This window comes from Megascapheus bottae, chromosome 10 (genome assembly GCF_031878675.1).
Source record: "Megascapheus bottae isolate mThoBot1 chromosome 10, mThoBot2.hap1, whole genome shotgun sequence".
Lineage (NCBI taxonomy): Eukaryota > Metazoa > Chordata > Mammalia > Rodentia > Geomyidae > Megascapheus > Megascapheus bottae.
Genome location: NC_143518.1, coordinates 46333715 through 46355882, shown reverse-complemented (window position 1 = coordinate 46355882; position 22168 = coordinate 46333715). Strand labels below are relative to the sequence as shown.

The following is a 22168-nucleotide window of genomic DNA, read 5'->3' as shown; positions in this document are numbered from 1 at the left end:
TTTTTCTTTGTGTGTGGAACCTGGTAATTGAACCCAAGCTTCGTGTACACTAGGCGAGCACTCTACCAGTAGGCCACACTCCCGGCCCTATGGATGTTTTCACCATGTAAAAGCCTTCAAAAAGGTAGAGCTGTTTTTTATTTTGTTTCTGGCCAGTTGTGGGGCTTGAACTCTGGGCCTGGGCATTGTCCCTAAGCTCTTTAGCTCAAGATGACCACCCTACCCTTGAGCCACTTGCCACTTCTTGTTTTCTGGTGGTAATTGGGGATAAGAGTCTCATGGGCACCACAATCCTTAGATCTCCACCAGCGTGAGCCACTGTGCTCCGCTTACAAAGAGGACATTTTTAAGCATCTTAGAAATATAGCACAAAGTGTGTATTCTATTATTAACTCTATATTCTCGTTGTACTTTAAGATAAATATCTGTAAAACTTCAGCATTCAGCCCCAAAATTGAATATTTGTTTATTAACTGAATAAAGGTAGAAGAGGCCTTAAATATCAGAAAATTTAATTATGTAAAATTTAATTAAAACTCTAGTGGGGACAAGAATATCTGAAGCCAGGAAGAATCGGTAATTTTTCTTTAAATCAAAGAACTTAGTGCTAGCATATCATTTATACTGGGAACATCAAGTAGCAGTGACAAGTATTTTTATGCAGCATTATACAATTATCTTTTAAGATTTCTGATTTCTTTCTTTAGGAAGGAATCAAGCTAACCTTTATCGAGAATGCAGGGATATGTTTTGCTGTTAGATATTTTCATCAGTACAGAATGAGAAATAGATGAATAGAGAAAGGAAGAAATAAAAGGAGACATTTCTCCACCTATCCTGGTATGGATGGTTTTCCTGTCTATTAGCTTCTAAGGTGTAATGAGTTATTATATCAGTGTATTTGACATTTGCTTAAATGTTGGCTTGACAGACCTAAACAATGTACCAAACAAATCAGGCTACTACTTGGAGGCCATTCTGAACTCCATTGTATTCTATGGGGATTTCTTATTTTCCAGCTCCCTTTCTGTTTTTGCCCACTGGAAAGAATATTGGTCAGAAGTTCTATGAGAGGAGATGTAGATTTAAATAAATTTGTGCAGAGGAAATTGGTCACTGTATGAATATCTGGGTGTGACACAGTTCTTTTAAAAGCTAATATACAGTCTTAGGAAGTCACAGTGGATAAGTCACTTCTTGAAAATAAAGAAGAGTGCTTAAATTTGAGTTGTCAAAGCAGATAGCCTGGCGTCTTGCCTGTGTCTTTCTGGGGTTGTGGTGGTGACAGGTCAGGTGTGTGGCTGTCTGGTGCCCTATGTTATGTGCTGGTTGAACATGCTGGCAGCTCTCCAGACTTCTGCTGTCAGTGATCCTGACAGAAACTCACTTTATGCCTCTTATGTGGCTGGCTGAGTGCTAACCACAGGCTCTCTGAGCTGAACCCCGAAAAGTGAGGTTTTCTTTTTGTAAAAAAAAGTCCCATGACAACCTAAGCCAGAATGATTTATTACCTTTGTCCTTTCAGAGAGTATCATATCAAAGTTTGCTGCAATTTTAAAAATGCCTAATATCCTTTTACGTAACAATATTTATAACACAGCTCGATAAGAAGCAGGAGTGGGAAATGATGTGCAGAGTGAAGCCAGATGTTGTCAAAGACAAAGAAACAGAAAGAAATCTTCAGAGAATTGCAACGAGGTAAGAGAGTTTTTCCTCTTTATAAAATAAATAGACGACGGCTTTGATAGTGATCGATTTTTCATCAGATTGGACTCACTAAACTGCCTCCTCAGACCTAAGTGATACATATCTAAGTCTGCTGTTGAACCCTGTATCCAGTCAAAAATTCTGGCCATCTTGTAAGTCAAGAATGTGCTCAGTGTGTATTTGGTATCAACCTATTCAGGTCATCTTGTCTTAATAGTCACAAGAACATTTCTCTAATCATGGTTGTCTGAATTTATGGCACTATCTTCTATTTATTTATAGGATAATAAGTTACACATTATGACAGCTTCATTCCTTTACTTTTTAATTTTATTTTTAAAAATCACTGGCACCAACATTTATTTGATGCTGCTGGATTCAAAGATAAGTAAATTATTGTAGCTGCCTGGTGGTCCATGCATCTCATCAGACTCTCAGAGAACAGGGACATATTCTGTGTTCTGTGAATATACAACAGGGTGAGCCAGGAATGCTTCTAGAGTAGATGACATTGAAACTGCTACTTAAGAAGTATAGCAGTTATAGTTGGTGTTACTTAGATTAATTTGGTTATTTTCTAATCCATCTAGGGTTGGTGTGATGCTTAGAGGCATGTATGACAGGGCCAGACTGCTTGAAATATTTGAAATCCTAGCACTTCTACTTACTGAATATCACGGGACACCTAATTTCTCCCCAGTAAGTTTGGTTTCTTTGAGAGTTAGTAAACTGTGGCATTAGCACAAGAGAATGAGAGGAGGAGTGCCTCCTCACATCTTCTAGGCACTTCATTTTTTTTATTGTGGTCTTGGCCCTGCTGAAGGACATTCATTTTATTATGAGCTAACAATACAGTATTTTAAGAGAAGATAGAAGATAAAGAGATTTCTGGGTCCAAGATAAAGGGACTTCATTACTTGTGGCAAAGGCTGGTCATCTCTGTGGTACAGGGCAACACTGATGCCTAGGGGCACAGTGTACTGGGGAATGTTTGTTTTATAATGTTTTGCCAGAGCTATGGCATCTTGGCAGAAAGGTCACTTAATAAAGAACAACCCCTTCTCTTCTTGAGAAACTCTAAGAATATACAAGATATGTGGTCCATGACAGATTGCCACTACTCAGAATTATTCTAGGAAGGATCCAGATATTACAGAATTTTAGAGGTGGAAGAGATTAATAAATTAATGCTATCTAGAAGAGATAAGTGAACCACTTCTATAATTTAAAATTTTCTCATAGCTTTATTTTAAAATAAAAGTAAAAGAACATTAATTTCAATAATATCTAATTGAATGTATTCAAAAAATTTGAAAAGTAATATCAAATAGTTATCAGTAAGATATAATTTTATATGTAATCTTTGAAATTTCATCATGTGTTTTACATTTATATCATATAATTCAGACCAGTTGTATTTCAAGTGCTCAGGAGCCTCTACTCCTACTTGCTGGGCAGGTTCTCTATCCCAAAGCCAAACATCCAGTTCTGTTCGGCTTTTAGTTTTTTTCAGGTAAAGTTTTGTGTTTGGCTAGAGTTGTGCTTAAGTCCAAGATATTCCTACCTATCCCCCCAAACCCCATACAGCTGACATTAGAGGCATGAGCGCCTCCCCTTGCCCCTTAGTCTTCAGAATTCATCTTGGCATGAACTTATCTAGGACAAAGATTTTTTTTTTGTTTTGTTTTGTTTTGCTTTTGACCACACCTGGGTCTTAAACTCAGGCAGGGCCTGAACACTGTCCTTGGGCTTTCTCAAGGATAGAGCTCTACTCTTTGAGCCACAGCATCCTTTCTGGCTTTTTCTGTGTACGTGGTACCAGGGAATCAAATCTGGGTCTTTGTACATGCTATGCAAATACTCCACCACTAGGCCACACTCCTGACCCCGGGACAAAGTTTTTAAATTGAGAATCTTTAAAAGCAAAGTATGGTTTTTGGAGGTGCATCCAGAGCATCATGCACATTAGATAAATGTCTTGAGATCAGGGTCTGAGCACTACCCTTGGCCTTTCTCAAGACTAGAGCTCTACCATTTAAGCCATAGTATCACTTCTGGCTTTTTCTATGTCTATGAGACTGAGGAATTGAACTGGGTATTTATGCATGCTAGGCAAGCACTCTGCCCCTAGGCCACACTCCAGACCCTCTTTTCTTTTTAAATTTTATTGTCAGGATAATCTATAGAGGGGTTACAGTTATATTCGTCAGGTAGTATAGATGCATTACTTCTCGCGTATTGATTCCTCTTATGTTTTTGTACCCATTTCCTTCCCCTTCCAATCAACTTGTTTTTCCCCCTTCCCTACTTCAAATAAATAAATGTGTATACAATATACCAGGTAACAAAGTCAGATGCAGTAACAACATGAGATTAACCGTAAGGGCAAAAAAAGAAAAGTGAAATAACAGTACATTAAGAACAACAATCACACAAGGTAAACCTCTTGTTTCCATATCCTGGAATTTATTTCACTTAGTCTCATCCTATATGACCTTAGGTACATTGGCTCTGAACTATTGTAATCCTCTGCTAGGAAAGTCCTAGATGTGTACTAATTATTACAAATGAGGGAAACAATTGAGCCTATGTTCCTTTGGGTCTGGCTTACTTCATTTGTTTTTTTCCAAATCTTTCCATTTCCTTACAAATGGGGCAATGTCATTCTTTCTGATGGCAGCATAGAATTCCATTGTGTATAAGTACCACATCTTCTTGATCCATTCATCTACTTAGGGGCATCTGGCTTGGTTCCATATCTTACTTATAGTAAATAATACAGCACATCTTTTCTAGTGCCCAAGGCTTTATTCAACAAAACAGTAAATCCTGGGCTCTTTCTTCCTCTTGTCTGCCTCTGTCTTTGGGAAAAAGACTTCACATTAAAAGTAATTCTTAGTTCTAATTGCACAAAAATTATTTAGTGAAATGTTCATTTTCAAATTTGTTTTTAAACCATTCAGGTCTTTCATTGCGATTGTTAATAAACTAGTGTTTTCTGTCACATTGCATCCTTTAGAGGTGTGGTGCAGCTATTCAATGCTGTCCAGAAACATCAAAAGAACGTGGATGAGAAGATAAAAGAAGCAGGGGGCTCTATTCGAAAGCAAGCTAAGCTGATATCTTCTGTTTCCAAGAAGGATTTCATCAGTGTTTTGAGAGGAACGGAGAGGAATACAAATGAGAAAAATTCCAAAACCAAAGAGGTAAGACCCTTATGTGGAGTCAGTGCAACAGCCTCTTGTTCTTAAACTAGAGTTTTAAAATGGAACAAAAGTCTACTATATAGGTAGGTTTGTTTATTTATTTATTTATTTTGTTCAGATTGCTTCATGCCCTTAGCACATGATTTCTTCAGTAGGGAAGTTAACCAACTGTAGATATCATGTCCCTGCTGTTAGAGTTCAGGAGTCTAGTAGGTGATGTAAGTCATTTATAGTTGGGGCTTACATCTTTCTTACCCAAAATCTAATGGTGGGTGAATACAACGGCTTCATATGAGAATTTAACCCACCGAGGTAAATGTGATGATGTGAAATGAAGAAGAGTGAGAGCTTTGGAAGTATCTCTAGATGATCATTTTTATATTGAAGTGGATTGGTGATGATCATGTGATTGGGTGATTATAATTATAAATGCTTGTCATGATTTTAGTCATAATAACTGCTTCTTTGGCTCTTTTGAGGGGAAAGAGCATACTTCATTTTTGTAATCTATTTAAATTTGTTAAAATAGCCCAAAATGTGTACAGCGGTTCTCACTAGTTTTAGTGTTTTAAGACATCTATCAGAAGTAGCTGTAAAACACATGAACACAGTATTTGGGGATTTATACTTTATGATTAAATTGTCTTAGGTTGTATTCTGGTTATTCAGAAACATTCTTACTATTTAACAAAGGTTTAGGTTTGGATAAGAAATAACTATGGGAAAGATGAAAATTAAGACTTTCTTTTTTCTGTTGATTTCAAAGAAATTTTTTGTAGAATCATTTATTTTTGCTTTGAGATTTTTATTTCACAAAAAATAAATTCAGGGGCTTTTCTCTTAATAAGCTATAAACATAAATGAAGAGGCTGAGACCTGAGGATCAAGGTTTTGAAGCCAGCTTAGGAAGATAAAACCTCCAATTAACAAGCAAAAACAAAAAACAAACAAAAAAACTACTAAACAACAACAAAAACCAAATGGAGTGAAGGTACAGCTCAATGCTAGAGTAACATCCTTTTTTTTTTTTTTTTTTTTTGCCAGTCCTGGGGCTTGAACTCAGGGCCTGAGCACTGTCCTTGGACTTTCTCAAGGCTAGAGCTCTACCACTTGAGCCGCAGTACCATTTCTGGCTTTTTTCTATGTGTGTGGTACTGAGGAATCCAACCCAGGTCTTCCTGAATGCTAGGCAAGCATAGAGTGACGTACTTCCAAGAGCTTGAGACCCTGTGTTCAGACTCCACTACCAACACTACATAACAACTTGAAAAATTTTATTTTATTTTATTTTATTTTTTGCCAGTCCTGGAGTTCAGCTCAGGGCCTCTGAGCACTGTCCTTGGACTTTCTCAAGGATAGAGCTCTACCACTTGAGCCTCAGCACCACTTCCAGCTTTTTTTCTATGTATGTAGTACCTAGGAATCGAACCTGGGTCTTCGCGCATGCACGGCAAGCACTCTACCACTAGGCCAAACGCCTGGCCCCCAAAATTTTATTCTTATATAATCTGGATTATGACATTGAACAGCATGCCCATTAGGAAAAAAAAATCTGAGAAGGTTCTTCTGAGAAGTTTGGAAAGACTTGGGTGTGCATGGAATTAGTAAATGAAAAAGAAGCAGATGTTAATTGTAGGAAAACAAAAGATGTAGCAAAATTAAGTTGAAGAAAGGAAATTATTGCCATATTGTATAACCTATTTTTGTTAGCATCCTCTCTAAATTGCTTTACCCTCCTTTATCCAGTCTCCTGCAACCACTATTTTGTTCCCTACTTCTGTGAGATTAACTCTTTATAGATAAGGTCACATGGTCTTTTTCTTTTATAATTCAATTCACTTAATATAATGCTCTCCAGCCTAATCATGTTGTTACAAATCATAGAATCACATTTTTAACAACTGAATAATATTTCATTGTGTTTATGTACTACATTTTCTTTGTTCATTAAGTTTTAGATTGCATTTTTTCCCCTAACTTGGTTATTGTCAATCTTGCTATAATAAACATGGAATCCATATGGATTTCATTTTCTTCAGACACATACCAAGTAGTATAGTGACTTAATGATATAGGAGTTCTATTTGTTTATTTTTGAAGTTTCCATAATGGCTGCACCAATTTAATTCCTTCCAGTAGTGTGTGCAGGTTCTACTTTCTCCAAATTTTCACTGTAACTTTTTTACATTTTTTTTTAACAATAGCCATTCTAACTAGAGTGAGATGATAACTCATGTGATTTTGCTTTATATTTCCCTGATTGGTAATGATTTTGAACATTCACATAGCTCTTAGTGAATTACATATTTTCTTTTGAGAAATATCTATTTAGATCATTTGTCCTTATTTAAATTAGAATATAGGTTTTATTTTTTTCCTGTTTTCACTGTAGTTTTTGCTTCTTTATCTATCAGTCTCTGGTTAGGTGAATAGTTTACAAATATTTTTCCCCCCAGTCTGTCAGTTGTTTTTTCACTCTGTTATTGTTTCCTTTGTTGTGTCAAGGATTGGTATAATCCTATTAATTAATTTTTACTTTTGTCTATGCTTTTAAGGTGTTACTAAAAAAAATCTTTGTTCTGAAACATTTCCTCAGGCTTCTAGGAATTTTGCATTTCTTTATGTTTGATTCAAGTTGATAGTTATATACAATAAGAGAAGAGAGTTATGCAAGTAGATATTTTGTTTTTCTGTTACAAAGAAGTTATCTTTCCTTCAGTGTTTATTCTCAGTGCTTTGGCCAGAAATGAATTGGTGGTAATGGGCGCCGGTGGGCTCACATCTATAATCCTAACTATTCAGGAGGTTTAGATCTGAGGGTCACAGTTCAAAGCCAGTCCAGGCAGGAAAATCTATGAGACACTTATCTCCAATAAACCACCAGAAAACTGGAAGTGCCTCAAGTGGTAGAGTACCAGCTTCAAGTTGAAGAGCTCAGCTCAGGACAACACTCAGGCCCAGAGTTCAAAACAAAACAAAACAAAACACCAGAGTTGGTGGCAGGTGTGATTATACAGGCTGGTAATTCACAAACTTAAGAGGCCAGCCTGGGCAACATAGGAAAAAGACCCTGTTTCAAAAACCAAACAATTTAACATACAAACTGTCTTGATTTTTGTATAAGTGCCAGGGCTATACCTTTTGATTACTGTGACTTTGTAGTAAATTTGTAATATACATGAAGTTGTGATGACTTCTCCTTTGTTCTTTTTATTCAGGATTACTTTGGCTGCTTGGGGTCTTTGGTTTGATGATCACAAACAGATTTTAAGATTTCTGTAGAGAATGTCACTGGAATTTTGGTAACAGTTGCTTCAGTTCTGTAAATCAGTCTGAGTAGTCAGTATTTTAATAATTATCTTCTATTCCATCATTCCATGAATGTGGATGCTTTTGGTGCTTTCTTGTCTTTGGATTCTTTTTTTTTTTTTTTTTTTTCTTTTGCCTGTCCTAGGGCTTAAACTCAAGGCCTGAGCACTGTCCTTGGGCTTTCCTCAGCCACAGCATCACTTCCAGCTTTTTCTGTATATGTGGTACCCAGGGCTTCATGCATGCTAGGCAAGCACTCTACCACTATGCCAAACTCCTGGCCCTCTCTTCATTTTTTTTTTTTTTGTTGTTGTTGTTGTTGGTGTTATACAGTTTGTAGATCCTCTGGTTAAATTCCTTCTTAGGTATTTTTTTTTTATAATTTTATAGCTTTTTTAAAAAAAATTAGAATTGATTTTATGAAAGAATTTTTAGTGAGATCTTTTTGGCTTGAATAATACTCTGATATTTCTCATCTATTTATTTTCTAATTTTATTATGCACCATGTTATATACAAGGTGAAGCAAAAGTACTTGGAAAGTTATGTTTCAGAAAACTTTTTAAAGGAAAAATAGCCAATAGCTTTTTAATCATTTTAGGGAAAGATTTTTAGAAGACTTAGAAATATTTTAAAAGATGTCAAAGTGATAAATTATGGTTGAGTCAGTAATTATACTTTATTCCTTGGAGCTGAGCCTGAATACTGCAAAGTAAAACAAAATGGTACTTGATGGGCCCATTTCAGAAGAGATAACAGTTAATACATATAAATCAGAAAGCTTTCAACTACAGCTCAGGCCACTTATTTTTCTAAGTAATATGTCATTTACAGCAATGAGATATTTCTTCAGTTATATACTTAATGTATAATTTTTCTGCAACCACGTTATATCAGTCATTGGTGTAGAGGATATATGTGACTTTGTCAGATGTGAACACATTCCACCTTTGGCAGTACACACAGCAGTAATGATTACTGCTTTGCAATGTCTCACATTCCAGGGCTCTCTGTAGGTATAGGTTTTCAGAGTGCAGTTTTACTACCATTGTCTGCTTGTCTACAGTGCTCATTTTCTTTTCCACTATCATATCCTGTTATAATCCTACTAAATTAATCTTAGGAACTTACTCTATTTTATTTAATTTTTTTTAGGTAGAGCTATGTAAAGGGATACTGATAGATCAAGAGAGAAGGTCTAAGAAAAGAAAATTTTCTAGCCTCTAAAGTTTTGGTAAAGGACTATATGTCAAAATGGAGTTTTGGTCTACATTGTGAATAAACTGACCAAGTAAGTAGTTCATTTAGGAACAAGGAAGGCAACCCTTTCTAACTGATTAGTAAACTAGTCAGCCAAGCCATAATTGTGTTATCCTGACCTTTGTTTGTGTATGTGTATGTACATATGTAGTACTGAGGTTTGAACTTATACCCTTAGACTTCCTAGGCAGTTATTCTATCATTTGAGACACTGCCTCCTGCTCTCTTCTACTCCCCACCTCCGCCCCATTTTTTTTTATTTCAAGTAGAGTTTTGGAGTGGCCAGGATTGCTGACATACATATCACCATGCCTTTTCATTGAGATGGGAGTCTGCTAACTTTTTTTTTTTTTTTTTTTTTGTCAGTGATATGGCTTGACTTCTGGGCCTGAGCTCTTCAGCTCAAGGCTACCGTCCTACCCCTGAGCCATAGCCCCACTGGGTTAATTGGAGATAAGAGTTTCACATTCTTTAGTGCCGGTGCTGGCTTTGAACCGAGATCCTCAGATCTTAGCCTCCTGAGTCGTTAGGATTATAGGCATGAACCACGAATCTTCTAACTTTTTACCAAGCCTGGCTTCAAACTATCTTTTTGATGTATGCCTCTTGAGAAGCTGAGATTATAGGTATACATCTGGCTAGAAAGACTTAGTTGGGAAAAATTCAATGTGATGTTCGTAGGTAATATTACTTTCAGGCGGGATGTGTTTCTAAGAAGCCTAGCATTAATTTAACATGTCACAAAGCAAATAGGACAGTGATGAGACAGACTCCAGTTTTCTGTTTTTGTTGTGTGTGTGTGTGTGTGTGTGTGTGTGTGTGTGTGTGTGTGTTGTTGTTGTTGTTGTTGTTGTTCTTTATGCAGTTGTCTTTTAGTCTCTGGAGGATTTTTCAAGACCCCTGTGGACACCAAAATCCAGGACTGCTTAAGATATTTATATAAAATGTTTTTGCTACTTAGAGTTGCATGAATTATGAACAAGAGTATAATAAGTACTAAAACACTTGAATAGAAATCATTTTTGAAGACAAAAGCAGAAAACTGCATAAGGGCGGTTTCCTAGCGTTGAGGTATTGAAGAACCTGCACGGAAACAAGATGCAGCCCTGGTGTTTGGGACAGATGGTCTGAGATTGGAAATGTAACTTGGGCATGGTAAGCAGTGCCTCAACTATGTAGGTTGTTAGTAATGAAAGTTTAATTGCATCATTATTTTAAAGAGGATATTGACAGAATGTCAGAAGATCTGTAATATGTTTTATTTGAAAGGTGTAAATAATGTATACAAACTTGTATGTAATGGGTTGGGAAGTATTTAAATTCTAGTTTTTTTCCTTTTTTTTTTTTTAAAGAAATTGAATGTTTATAAGAAAAAAAAGCCTAATAAATAGTTACGTTTGGCCATGGAAAAAAATATTTTGTATTTTAAGATAATCTCAGTGCTGTGTCCTGTAATTCTTAGGTTGCTTATCATACAATGTAAAGATGTGTCCATAGTATTGGGATCAAAATTTAAATCTCAGATCTTCTATTAAGAGATCTGGAATTTAGTTTTTAGCAGGGGCCAATTTCTTCAGGTTAGTGTGGTGGTGAGATTTGACTGTTTGTAAGGAAAAGAAAGGATTGAAAGAAGGGAATACATGCCCATCATCCCAGCATTACAGTGGCTAAGCCTGGGGATCAAGTTCAAGGCCAACCATCAAGGTCCTATCTCTAAAAACAAAAATGGCATTAGGATGGAGGGAGGGATATTGATGAAAAGCAGAAAACAAAATCCCTCAAACTTGAGAATTCAGTGTGGAGATTCAGAATGACTTGATCTGAGACTAGCATGTTCCGCATAAAATAAATGAGAAATTGGGCCTGGAGTGTGGTCTAATGGTAGAGTGCTTGACCAGTATGCATGAAGCCCTGGGTTCGAGTTCTCAGTACCACATACACAGAAAAAGCCTGAAGTGGTGCTATCCAAGTGGTAGAGCAGTGGCCTTGAGCAAAAAATGTCCAAGGACGGTTCCCAGGCCCTGAGTTTAAGCCCCAGGAATGGCAAAAAATAAGAATGAACGAACGAAAGAAAGAAAGAAAAGAAAGAAAGAATAGGGAATTGTAAATAAGTGAACTTCATAGTTTGGGAGGTACAGATAACAAGACAGCTTTGCCCCAGATCAGGAATAGGACAGTTGGAACATGTTTGAAAGTAGAAACTTGGAGACAGTGCCCGCTGCAGAACCTCATGAGAAATGACAAGGATGACAGTGAAAGTCAAGGAAACAGCATGACTCAGAAGCAGAGGATGTCTTGTGGATGAGACTCCCAGTTGGCCAGAGCTGTTGCTTTGTGTCTTTGAGACGTCAGCCCAGTTGCCAAATCTGGAAAGGTAAATTACACATTTTAGAGTTTTGCCCATGACTAAATTGAAAGTGTCTAGATTCAGAGAATTAATTTTCAGAGAGAGGGGCAACTCCTAGTTCAGAATATGTGATCATTCCCTTAGGCCAAATAAATACAATCACATTGCGCACATACCAACTTGAAGAAGGGTGCCTTTGGATTTACAATGTATTCCTTATATCCTACATTTGTTTAAGGAAGGTTTTGATTAAGAAGTTAATAAATAAGGACCAGGAGTTTCTCCTAGTGGTAGAGTGCTTGCCTAGCATGCACGAAGACCCAGGTTCGATTCCTCAGTACCACATACATAGAAAAAAAGCCGGAAGTGGTGCTGAGGCTCAAGTGGTAGAGCTCTGTCCTTGAGAAAGTTCGAGGATAGTGCTCAGGCCCTGAGCTCAAGTCCAGGACTGGCAAAAAAAAGTTAATAAATGAATAAGTTTATTCTCTCATAATGATCCTGGACTTAGTCAAAGGGATTTTTGTTTTTATTGTTGTTACAGATAGTAAGGCTCAAACTCAGGGCCTCATGTTCTCATTTGGCTTTTTTTTCTCACAAGGCTTGTGCTGTATCACCACTTGAGCCACACCTTCACTTCTTTTTTTTTTAATTTTTAATTTGTAATTGTAATGTATAGAGGGGTTACATTTACATTCACCAGATAGTAGGTGTATTGCTTCTTACACATTGATACCCCTTCTTGTGTTTTTTTCCTCATTTCCCTCCCTCTATGCCCTCCTCCTAATCATCTTGTTTTCCCCCCACTTCCCTTTCCTATTTCAAATAATCAAATGTATACACAATGTACCAGGTAACAGAGTTAGATATAGTAACAATATAAAATTAAAGCAAAGGACAACAAAAGAGAAGAGAAATAACAGTACATTAAGAACAACAATCACACAAGATAAAGCTCTTGTTTCCATATCTTAGAGAGATCCTTTCATTTAGTCTCATCCCATATGACCTTATGAATCTAGATTTTACACTATTGTAATCCTGTGCTAGGAGAGTCCTAGATGTGTATTAATTATTACTATTGAGGGAAACCATTGAACCTATGTTCCTTTTTAGTCTGGCTTACTTCACTTAATACGATTTTTTCCAAGTCTTTCCATTTCCTTACAAATGAGGTGATGTCATTCTTTCTGATGACAGCATAGAATTCCAGGCTGCCATTCCCCAGAGCAGCTGTGCCAAGACACCAGAGCCTTAGCACTCAGATCCTCTTACCTACAGCACAGACCTGTCGGCTACAGAGAGAGCCTGAGTGCTCAGCGCCTCACTTACCCACACCTTCACTTCTGGGATTTGTTTTAATAGCAAGTTTAATTGTATCATAATACTCATTTTTAAACTTAATTTTTTTTTTTTTTTTTTGCCAGTCCATGGCTAGGGTTCAGGGCCTGAGCACTGTGCTTGTGTTTTTTCAAGGCTAGAACTCTACCACTTGAGCCACAGTACCACTTCTGGCTTTTTTTCTATGTATGTGGTACTGAGGAATTGAACCCAGGTCTTCGTGCATGCTAGGCAACCACTCTACCACTAGGCCAAACTCCAGGCTCCTAGTCAAAGTTTTTATGAATGAAGAGGTATTAGTGTTTTTCTTTAGCCTTGGATGTTATTATTCCTTTTGTTCCTTTAAAAAAAAAAAAAGCCAACTAAATTCCTGTCAGATTCCATGGTGGGATTTCATTCTGTTTCCCTGAAGACAGGACACAAGTGTATGTGATGCTCTTAGGTCTCTGAGTCTCGGCAGAGTATGTAGGCTGCAGTTAGGAAAGCATTCTCTGTATACAACTTATACAATTTGTACTCTTGGATTACATACTCTTACCTGAAAAAACAAAACAAAACATAATGTTTAGGTTTTGTTTTCTTGTAATTAAGCCACCAAAGTAATTTTGTAATGAGGGAAAAGTATAGCTAGTTTTAATTGGAAAGTAATTTCTGTAGTGATTTTGAGACAACAAATTTCAACAGAAGTTCATTAAAAAACAACAACAAAAAACTACTGGAAGACGCTTAGTTCTTATTTTTTCGGACTTGTGAACTCTTCAAATGTCAAATGTAGAATTAGGTTAGGGGGCTCTGTTTCTCACACATTTCTTTTAAATACAACTTTGTAATTTCTTAATAGCTAGGTATTTAGTGTTTGGAATGCTTTTCAAATACTTGAATTCTTTGGTATCTTATAAGCTCTTCCTTGTGTTCTATATAATGCAGGCTTTGACTTTTAAACTTGTATATTCCTCTGGTTCTTAGACATGCTGAGTTCTTGCTCCTAAAGAAAGAAGCCTAGGAATGGAAGGACTTGTGTGCATACAGATAGTTGGGAAGCCCTTTTCAGGACTTAGTTTTCAAGTGGAGTTGGGGGTGTGGAGGTCCTGCTGCAAATGGGGTAAGATGATCCTGTCCTTAAATTGCCCTATTGCAGAGCAACAGTATTTTACTTCATCTAAAAGCTACTCTAATGGAATGTGTGGAATTCAAACTTTGTAAATAATTCAGCTTAATGTTTGTTTACTGAAAATGCTTAAATAGATTAGATTTGAGACAACAGCTGCAGACTCCTAAGCTTGAAATGAGAATGAGCAGGATTGTACACATTTTGTTGATGGGAAGAATTTGAAGCCAGTTTCTCATTGTAGTCCCTTCCTTATATAGGCAGTTTAGGGGAGGGAAGTTTCTTGTGAACAGCAGTTGTACTTCTGTGTTACAAAATAAAAACTCTTAATTCTTAGCATGACTTGTTATTAAAATCTATTCAGGAATTATTCCAAGAACTCTTCCCAATGAAAAGCGTATTTGCAATGTGCTTCAGGCTTTCCCCTGTTAGTTAATTTCTGATCCATTTTTCCTTTGTAGGTACTCCAAGCCCTGTACTCGGTGGTAGAGCACGTTTATGGATGAAATGTATAAACTGAAATAAATATAATTTCCATGGAAATTATCTTAAACATGTTCATTGTCTGTATATTTTAGTTTAATTCTGTGCATTTAGTAGGTTATTTCAGGTGATTAGGCTTTTAATATGCTGTTTTCTTATTGACTTATTGATTTGCTTTTTTTTTTTGAATAAGTTAGGTTAGAAAGTAAAGCAGACTCTAGCTTTTCTAAAAAAGCCAAAAATAGTTTCTTGGGGGATTTTTTTTAAGACCTTTTGAGAAGTTTGGGAAATGAAGATTGTAGAAATGATAGGTATGTCCATCCCCCCACCCCTCTTTTTTTTGTGTTTTCTTTTTACATTAATTTTTTTCATGCAGTTTGAAAGCCACATTTTACTAATAAAATAAAAGTATTTCCTGCCTCATTCTGCCTACTGCATAGCTTCTACCCTAAGAAAACTACTACTTGTCCTTTATGTAGTCTAGTTGGCATATATACTTTTCTGTTCACAACTAATGTGTTTATAGTTGTAGTTTTGGAATCATGAATTTTAACTGTTATTTACGGTCTTCCTGTTATAGACAAAGATTTAGTTCTCTTATGGTCTGTGTTTTTTCTGTGCTGTAAGCATAGTTAATCATTATTTGATATTTAATATTTTATCTGTGTAAGTATTGTCTACTACAGAATATTATAATATTCCATGTGTTCTTCATGATTTATAATTGTTTGACTTTTAGTATTTACTTAATCTCAGTTTAACTTTTCACAATCAAATTTCACCAGACCACCTATTTGCTATAGTTTTTTATGATATATTCTTTCTTAGACTTCTCTATTATTCGTCTGGGTCAATTGCTTTCTCAGATTGCTTCATAGATTAATTTTTTTCTGGGATTTAAATTTCTTGCAATTTTCAGGTTTTCACTTGGACTGATTTCCCATTGGTGATTCTTGTATCTGTGCCTTTTTTCCATTTACTCCTAAGTTTTGGCAAAGCATTCTTCAGTGGTTTTGTCAAGTGGGAATGGTAGTTCAGTGGCATATAGCATGGTGATGACAACCATTAGCATGTCATTCCTTGAAGTCATACTGCTGCAGAATGTTCTTTATGCTGGATATGAAGTGGTCCTTCTGGAGTGATCTTTTACTTTGATCCTCAAGATATTTTTTTTCCTGAGGTCACCTGCTTTGTCATTTTTTGTATTAGTTCATTGTTTTGTGGAAGTTACCTATTGTCTCTTAGTGTTTCATATGATTCTTGTGCAGAACATTTTCCTGAGGATACTAATGATTTTTTTTTCCTCTAAAATTTTTCTCTTTGAATATGCTTTGGTTTTCAGCTTCCAAAATCTGTGTTTATGTCATTGTTTAGCTTCTATAATCCTTAGTTACTTGTTTATGATTAGAACTAATAGGAAGATTAGCAACTTTGAGCGTGTGAATGTTAGGGTTTTGTGGTGGGATTTTTAAATCTTTATTTTGTTCAGATTTTTCATAGTTTGCCCTGGGGAAGAATCTCTGCCTTCCAGTGTCGTAGGAGTCCTGAGTCAGAAGAGAGTTGGGGTTTTCTTTTCAGATCTGTGCCAGTACCTTGCCTGTGTAGGCCAAGGAGGTAAAATCTCAGGTCTGGGGCATGGCTATGGGAAGGGGTCTCTAGAGATCCATTGGTTTCTCCAAGGACACACTTGCCTTTATTTTTGGTCCCTCCACTCTAACCCTTACTTAGAAAAAAAACCAAGACTACCAGTTCCTATTCTTTGAACGCTACATAGTATAAATAAGTTGACTATCAGCTTTATAATTGCACTATTAGGATTCAGCTTCCTTCTATTTATCTAGAGTTTCTTTATCTAGCAGGGTATCACGGTGTCATTTCCTATAATCTCAGTTACTCAGGAAGTGGATATTTGGAGGATCATAAATTCAGACTAAAGATAGCATACAAAAGTAAAAAACAAAAAAGGAGATTCTGTGTGAAAAAAAAATTGAGTATGATGGAGCAGGCTTGGGATATCAGTTACTCAGAAGGTGGACTTGGATAAAAGTGTTTGTTTGACCCTAGCCAAAAGCACTGGCCTTGTCTGCACAACAGTCTAGCGAGCACAAGACCTTAAGTTCAAACCTCAGTACTATATCCCCTTTTCCCAACATGTGTTTCTTCAATTCCATCTATTTCACTTTTGAGGTGCCCAGAGATCATATCCCCGACAGCGTGCTTGGTGCATGCTAGCACCCCAAGCCTGCTTGACCTTATAAAATCATGCTTCTCTTGTCTCTTCTGATATTGTCCTTCTAGCACATATCTTTTAAATGAGTCACTGTTCTGTAGTTTTATTGAATTCTTCACCGGAGCAGAAACTTGTTTATGTTCAACTGCCCGTTGGCCATGGGTCCTCTGTCTACTTTCTTACTGCATGTTTCTTGAGCCCAAATGTAGTGTTAAAATTAGCCACCCTAGTGCCTTTGAAATAGTGTTTTTTCTTTGCTGCCCCGCTGACAGTTGCTATATAGAAGATATGTTTAAAAATGGTAATCTATACTTGTTCACACTAAATCTGTTGTCATTTTTAAAATTTTCTGCAAATCACTGCTTTATAGCACTAAAACACAAAAGCAGCAGTGGGTTCAGGAGTAGCTATACTTAAGGCCTTCAGAGCCCAGTCTTAATGATAGATTTACAAAATCAATGTTATACTTTGAAAAATCTTTCCCTTTTAACCATGCCATATACTTGGCTTTATAAAAGTGAGCCAGAAATGTTGCTTAGAAGTATTTATCCTTCTATATATAGACTGGTGGCTCTCAGGTTTTGTGTGTGTCAGAATCACTGGATAGCTTGGAAAAATGGTTTGCTAGCACCTGTCTCCCAAAGTTTCTTATTCAGAAGTAATGGCATGGGACCATTACTGCTAAATGGTGAGGCCCGTTACACTGTTAATAATAATGTTGGCAGAGGTGACTTATTGTAATCTTCCTGTTTCTCTATCCTTCCCCTGCCTTTCTTTCTTTGCCAGTCTGGGGCTATAACTCAGGGCCTGGGCACTGTCCTTGGACACATTTTGCTCAAGGCTAGCACTCTGCCACTTGAGCCTCAGCACCACTTCCAGCCTTTGCTGTGTATGTGGATCCAGGGAATTGAACCCAGGGCTTTGTGCATGCTAGGCATCCACACTACCACTAAACCACACTCCTGGCCCTCCTTATTCTGTTTTCTATTCAGTGTTTTAAAGTGTGTGTGTGTGTGTGTGTGTGTGTGTGTGTGTGTGTGTGTGTGTGTGTGTGTGTTTTCCTGTGTTTTTTCCTGCCTTTCTGTTGCCTATGCTTTTCTGGTGCTACCAGGAACAGTAGCTCAGGCTGACAGAGGGGACTGATTCAAGGGAAGTCCTGCTGGGGAAGTATGCATAGAAGTCAGTCATGTGGCATTGTCCCGTTCTTGGTGAGACTTGACAGCAGGAAGGTGGAGTTCAGTTTGGAGCTTTAACATTGAGATGTTGCTAAACACAATATTAGTTAGGACAAGTCATTTTGTACCACAAAATTTGGATGGCAGTACATTTTTTAGAGTTTGAGGGTTTTGAACTGCTTATTTTATAGGAAAGGTGTTCTAGTTGGGGGTGTTAATTAGGAGGAAAAAAAACCTTTTCTCATTGAAGGTGGAGAAATTGACAAAGCTTGGGTTGAATTAGAGAAAAGGACCTCTTATCCAGTTAGTTAGCCTACTCAAGTAGAAACAGAATTTCTGTTTCCAGAGAACAGGTTTCATACTGTAGAAATAAGGGCTGGAGAAGTGTAACAAACCATGATTAGAGTACCACTTTCCATATTATTCCTCTTACCACGAGATGAGGAACATTAGAGCTGTGTGTCAGCCCAGGCAGCAGCACCCCTGCGGCCCTAAGAACCTACACAAAAAGAAACAGAACGAAACATAGCAAAGAACATGGCTTTGAAATGGCACATGTTTTTATGTTGGTTAAATTATACAACTGTGTAGTGTCCACATAGTTCTGAAAATTTCACCCAGAATCATTTGGTGTCCAATCTTCAGGTTTTAAGTTCTAGCTGTATTTTTTGAATCCAGGAATATAGGAGTGATCCAATAAGCTTCCTGTTCCTCCCCTTTGTCTAAAAAGAGTGAGCGTTTCAAAAAAGAAAAAAGAGCGCTGGGAGTTTGGCCTAGTGGTAGAGTGCTTGCCTAGCATGCACGAAGACCTGGGTTTGATTCCTCGGTACCACATACATAGAAAAAAGCCAGAAGTGGTGCTAAGGCTCAAGTGGTAGAGCTCTAGCCTTGAGAAAATCCAAGGACAGTGCTCAGGCCCTGAGCTCAAGCTCAGGACTGGCAAAAAAAAAAAGAAGAAGCTTTAGCAGAGTTCAATAAATAATCTCTTGTAATCTAGCACATTCCACTTGCATTTTTTCTTCAAAATTGCTTTTTGACATTAAAGTTCTATAACCTTTACGAGGAATAAATAGATACACATAGATGGTTAACATTGTCAGTCTTTGGAACACTGAGAAGTATACTTGATTATAGATTTCTTAGAGTTCTGCGCGCATTGGTATTGTATTACTTAATTAATACCACAAGGTGGTACTGTTGTACCATGGAATGCAACCATGTTTCTTAGACTCATGTACTACCTAAATCCTATTGTAACAGTGCAATGAATTGACTGCCTATTTTGCTTATTTCTTGTTTTAGTTATTTATAAATTTAGCATGTGATTAGTGTTTGATTACATGATTAGATCAGGTGATCAGGTAGAGGGATCATAGCCTACATGAAGAACATTTGGTTCAATTTTTTTTTTAAATGCTAAATGAGATATCATCTATAAAACCCTAGGAGAATAGTAAGGTTAATTCACTTTTTTTTTTTTTTTTTTTTCCAGTCCTGGGCTTGGGCTTAGGGCCTGAGCACTGTGTTTGGGCTTTCTCAAGCTAGTGCTCTACCACTTGAGCCACAGCACCACTTCTGGTTTCTTTTCTATATATGTGGTACCAGGAATTAAACCCAGGTCTTTGTGCATGCTAGGCAAGCACTCTACTTCTAGGCCAAACTCCCGGCCCTTAATTTGCTTTCTTGCCTTTAATTTATTTTGGTTTAAAGACATTTGTTAAATTTCTGTTTGTACTGAAATAATTTCCCCTAAATTGTCAAAATTTTAAAAATGGATGCCAGACCAAGACTGTACAATGTTTTTGCTTTGCTACAGGATTTTTTTTATTTTGCTTTCATCTTTTATGGGGTTTTAATATCTTGTATTATAAATAGTTCTTTATTATCTCTTGGCCTGTTCATTATTCTGTGTAAATAAAATGAACTGAGGAGTTGTTTCGGTTTCTCTTCTGTTGTAAACCTAAGCATTGAGAAGTTTGTTTTGTAGCATGGACTTTTAAATTGACTTCAGAATTCTTTGATTGTGTAATTTTTCTTAGAGTGCGGTGAAGTCAGAAGAGGGCCCAGGGTGGACAATCCTCCGCGATGACTTCATGATGGGAGCGTCTATGAAAGACTGGGACAAGGAGAGTGATGGGCCAGATGCATAATGTGGGAAGCAGACGTGCCGCCATTTCTGCTTCCGAGAAAAATCCTTCATCCTCGGACAGGAAACTACAAATTACATAGACACCATTTATTTAAAATTATTTTTTATAGGGATATATATACCTGCTTCATTGTTCCTGGTTTATAGGAAACCTTTGTTTAAAAATTATATTGTCAACCTTTATGAAGTTCTAAGCATTTTTTCCCATGGAGCATTTGTATACAGTAGCATTTCTGTTTGACCAGAGAGATGCATTTGCTAGGATCCTTTTGTGTTTATATATGTTGATTAGCTGTAAAATGTAACCCCAGCACCTAATTACAGTGACCTCTGAAGTTCATATTCCTCTTCCTGTCAATATCTCTACTATAGAGGAATAATTGGTGTCTGTATTTTCCTTTGTTTTGATAAACTGTTGAGAAAGTCAGTGTAGTAAAATGAAAAATTATTGTATTTCTCATTTGGAGTATTGTCTTTAATTTTAGCGGGTAAATGGGATTTAAGAAACATAAGAACTCTACTTTTATGTCACTTTTATATGCCAAATAACAATAATAATTTGTTAGGTGTTTTTTGCATAAGAGTGAGTTAGAAACTCTCATATTTAATTTATTCAGTGAATTAGGATGCATATTTAACATGTTTTAGTTAGTGGCTCTCATTTTTTCCTCCTCTAATTATTGAATTAGCTTAAGTTCTCTGTTATGGACTGCCAGCCATTGAAGTGATGGAGTCATTAAACAAACAAGTAATTTGTATCAGATACTGCATCTGATTTGAGACTTGCTTCCATATTTTGTCTGAAAGGTTATGAAATTGGATGACCTTTGGTGTGTAGTTGTTAAACAGAAAGAAAAGAGAAAGAAAGTAAGACTTTAATACCCATCCAAAATTTCTGTGAAACTTGGCCCAAGCTCTAAAGTTTATAAGGGAATTACTTAATAATATGATCTGTTCATTTTTGAAAAGGATCCATCTCTTTCCCCATCTTTCCATAGTAAAAATAATTCCTTCCTGCCACCCAGTTGTCCTCACTTGCATCTGTTACATATTGGAGGATAATCCTCCCTCCAAACAATGCGCTGGAACTGAGATGTTTGTATTTTCAAACCCATATGAGTGTTGCAAGTGTTGTATGACTAAAGTTAACTGAGTAACTGAGCCCCTGGCCTGGTCTTTTTTTAAATCATAAAGTAAATGTAACTGTTCCTCAGCACTTATGCAGAAATGCTGAGTATCCTGATATCAATGCAAATACTTCAATATAATACAACAAAAATTTTGCAAAAACCATATGAGATACCTAAAAACTTTTGTCTCCCCAGAACTAAAAACTGTATTTTATGTTCATGGGTCACGCTAGCAATTTCCAATTTTTTTTCTTGAATTTCACATGCTGGTAGTTAAAACAGATAAATTACCTCTTGTTGACTGAAAAGTTGTCTTGAAGCCTGTACTTCTATTCTACAGTATTTAATTTAATTTAGAAAAGTTGTGAGAGGTTTTCAGCTTGAAAGAGAATATTCACAGATTTTTCTCCTTTCAGAAATGATTTTATTTCAAAATAACTTGGAGTTGCCACTGTAAGAAAAAGGAAGTACCATTTGTGTTGAAAAGCTGTGACATGGTTTTGTCTTATAATTGAGAGGCTTCCTATGTTTCTGCATATTGCTATGGAATACTTCTTTTTAGAAACTAGTATGTATAACTAAGATTTTAATGATGAACATACTAATTCAGAAACCAATTCTGTGAGCCTCAAATTTACTATCCATTTAATTCTGCTTCCCAAGAGCTGGGATTTAAAGGTGTGCATTACCCCACCCAGCCTGCTAAGTATATATCTTTAGTGGAATG

At 36.6% G+C, this 22168-nt stretch overlaps 1 protein-coding gene across 1 annotated transcript in view; it reads left to right on the top strand.

Moving 5' to 3' along the window:
- Rrp15 (ribosomal RNA processing 15 homolog) overlaps positions 1-21472 on the top strand; it is a 32013-nt gene extending 10541 nt beyond the window's left edge. Inside the window, exons 3-5 of the mRNA XM_090341182.1 lie at positions 1601-1698; positions 4727-4913; positions 20202-21472. Of these exons, the coding sequence (XP_090197308.1) occupies positions 1601-1698; positions 4727-4913; positions 20202-20312 (396 nt within the window). The 3' untranslated portion in view covers positions 20313-21472. The remainder of the gene's footprint in view (positions 1-1600; positions 1699-4726; positions 4914-20201) is intronic.
- The last annotated feature ends 696 nt before the right edge of the window (positions 21473-22168 follow it).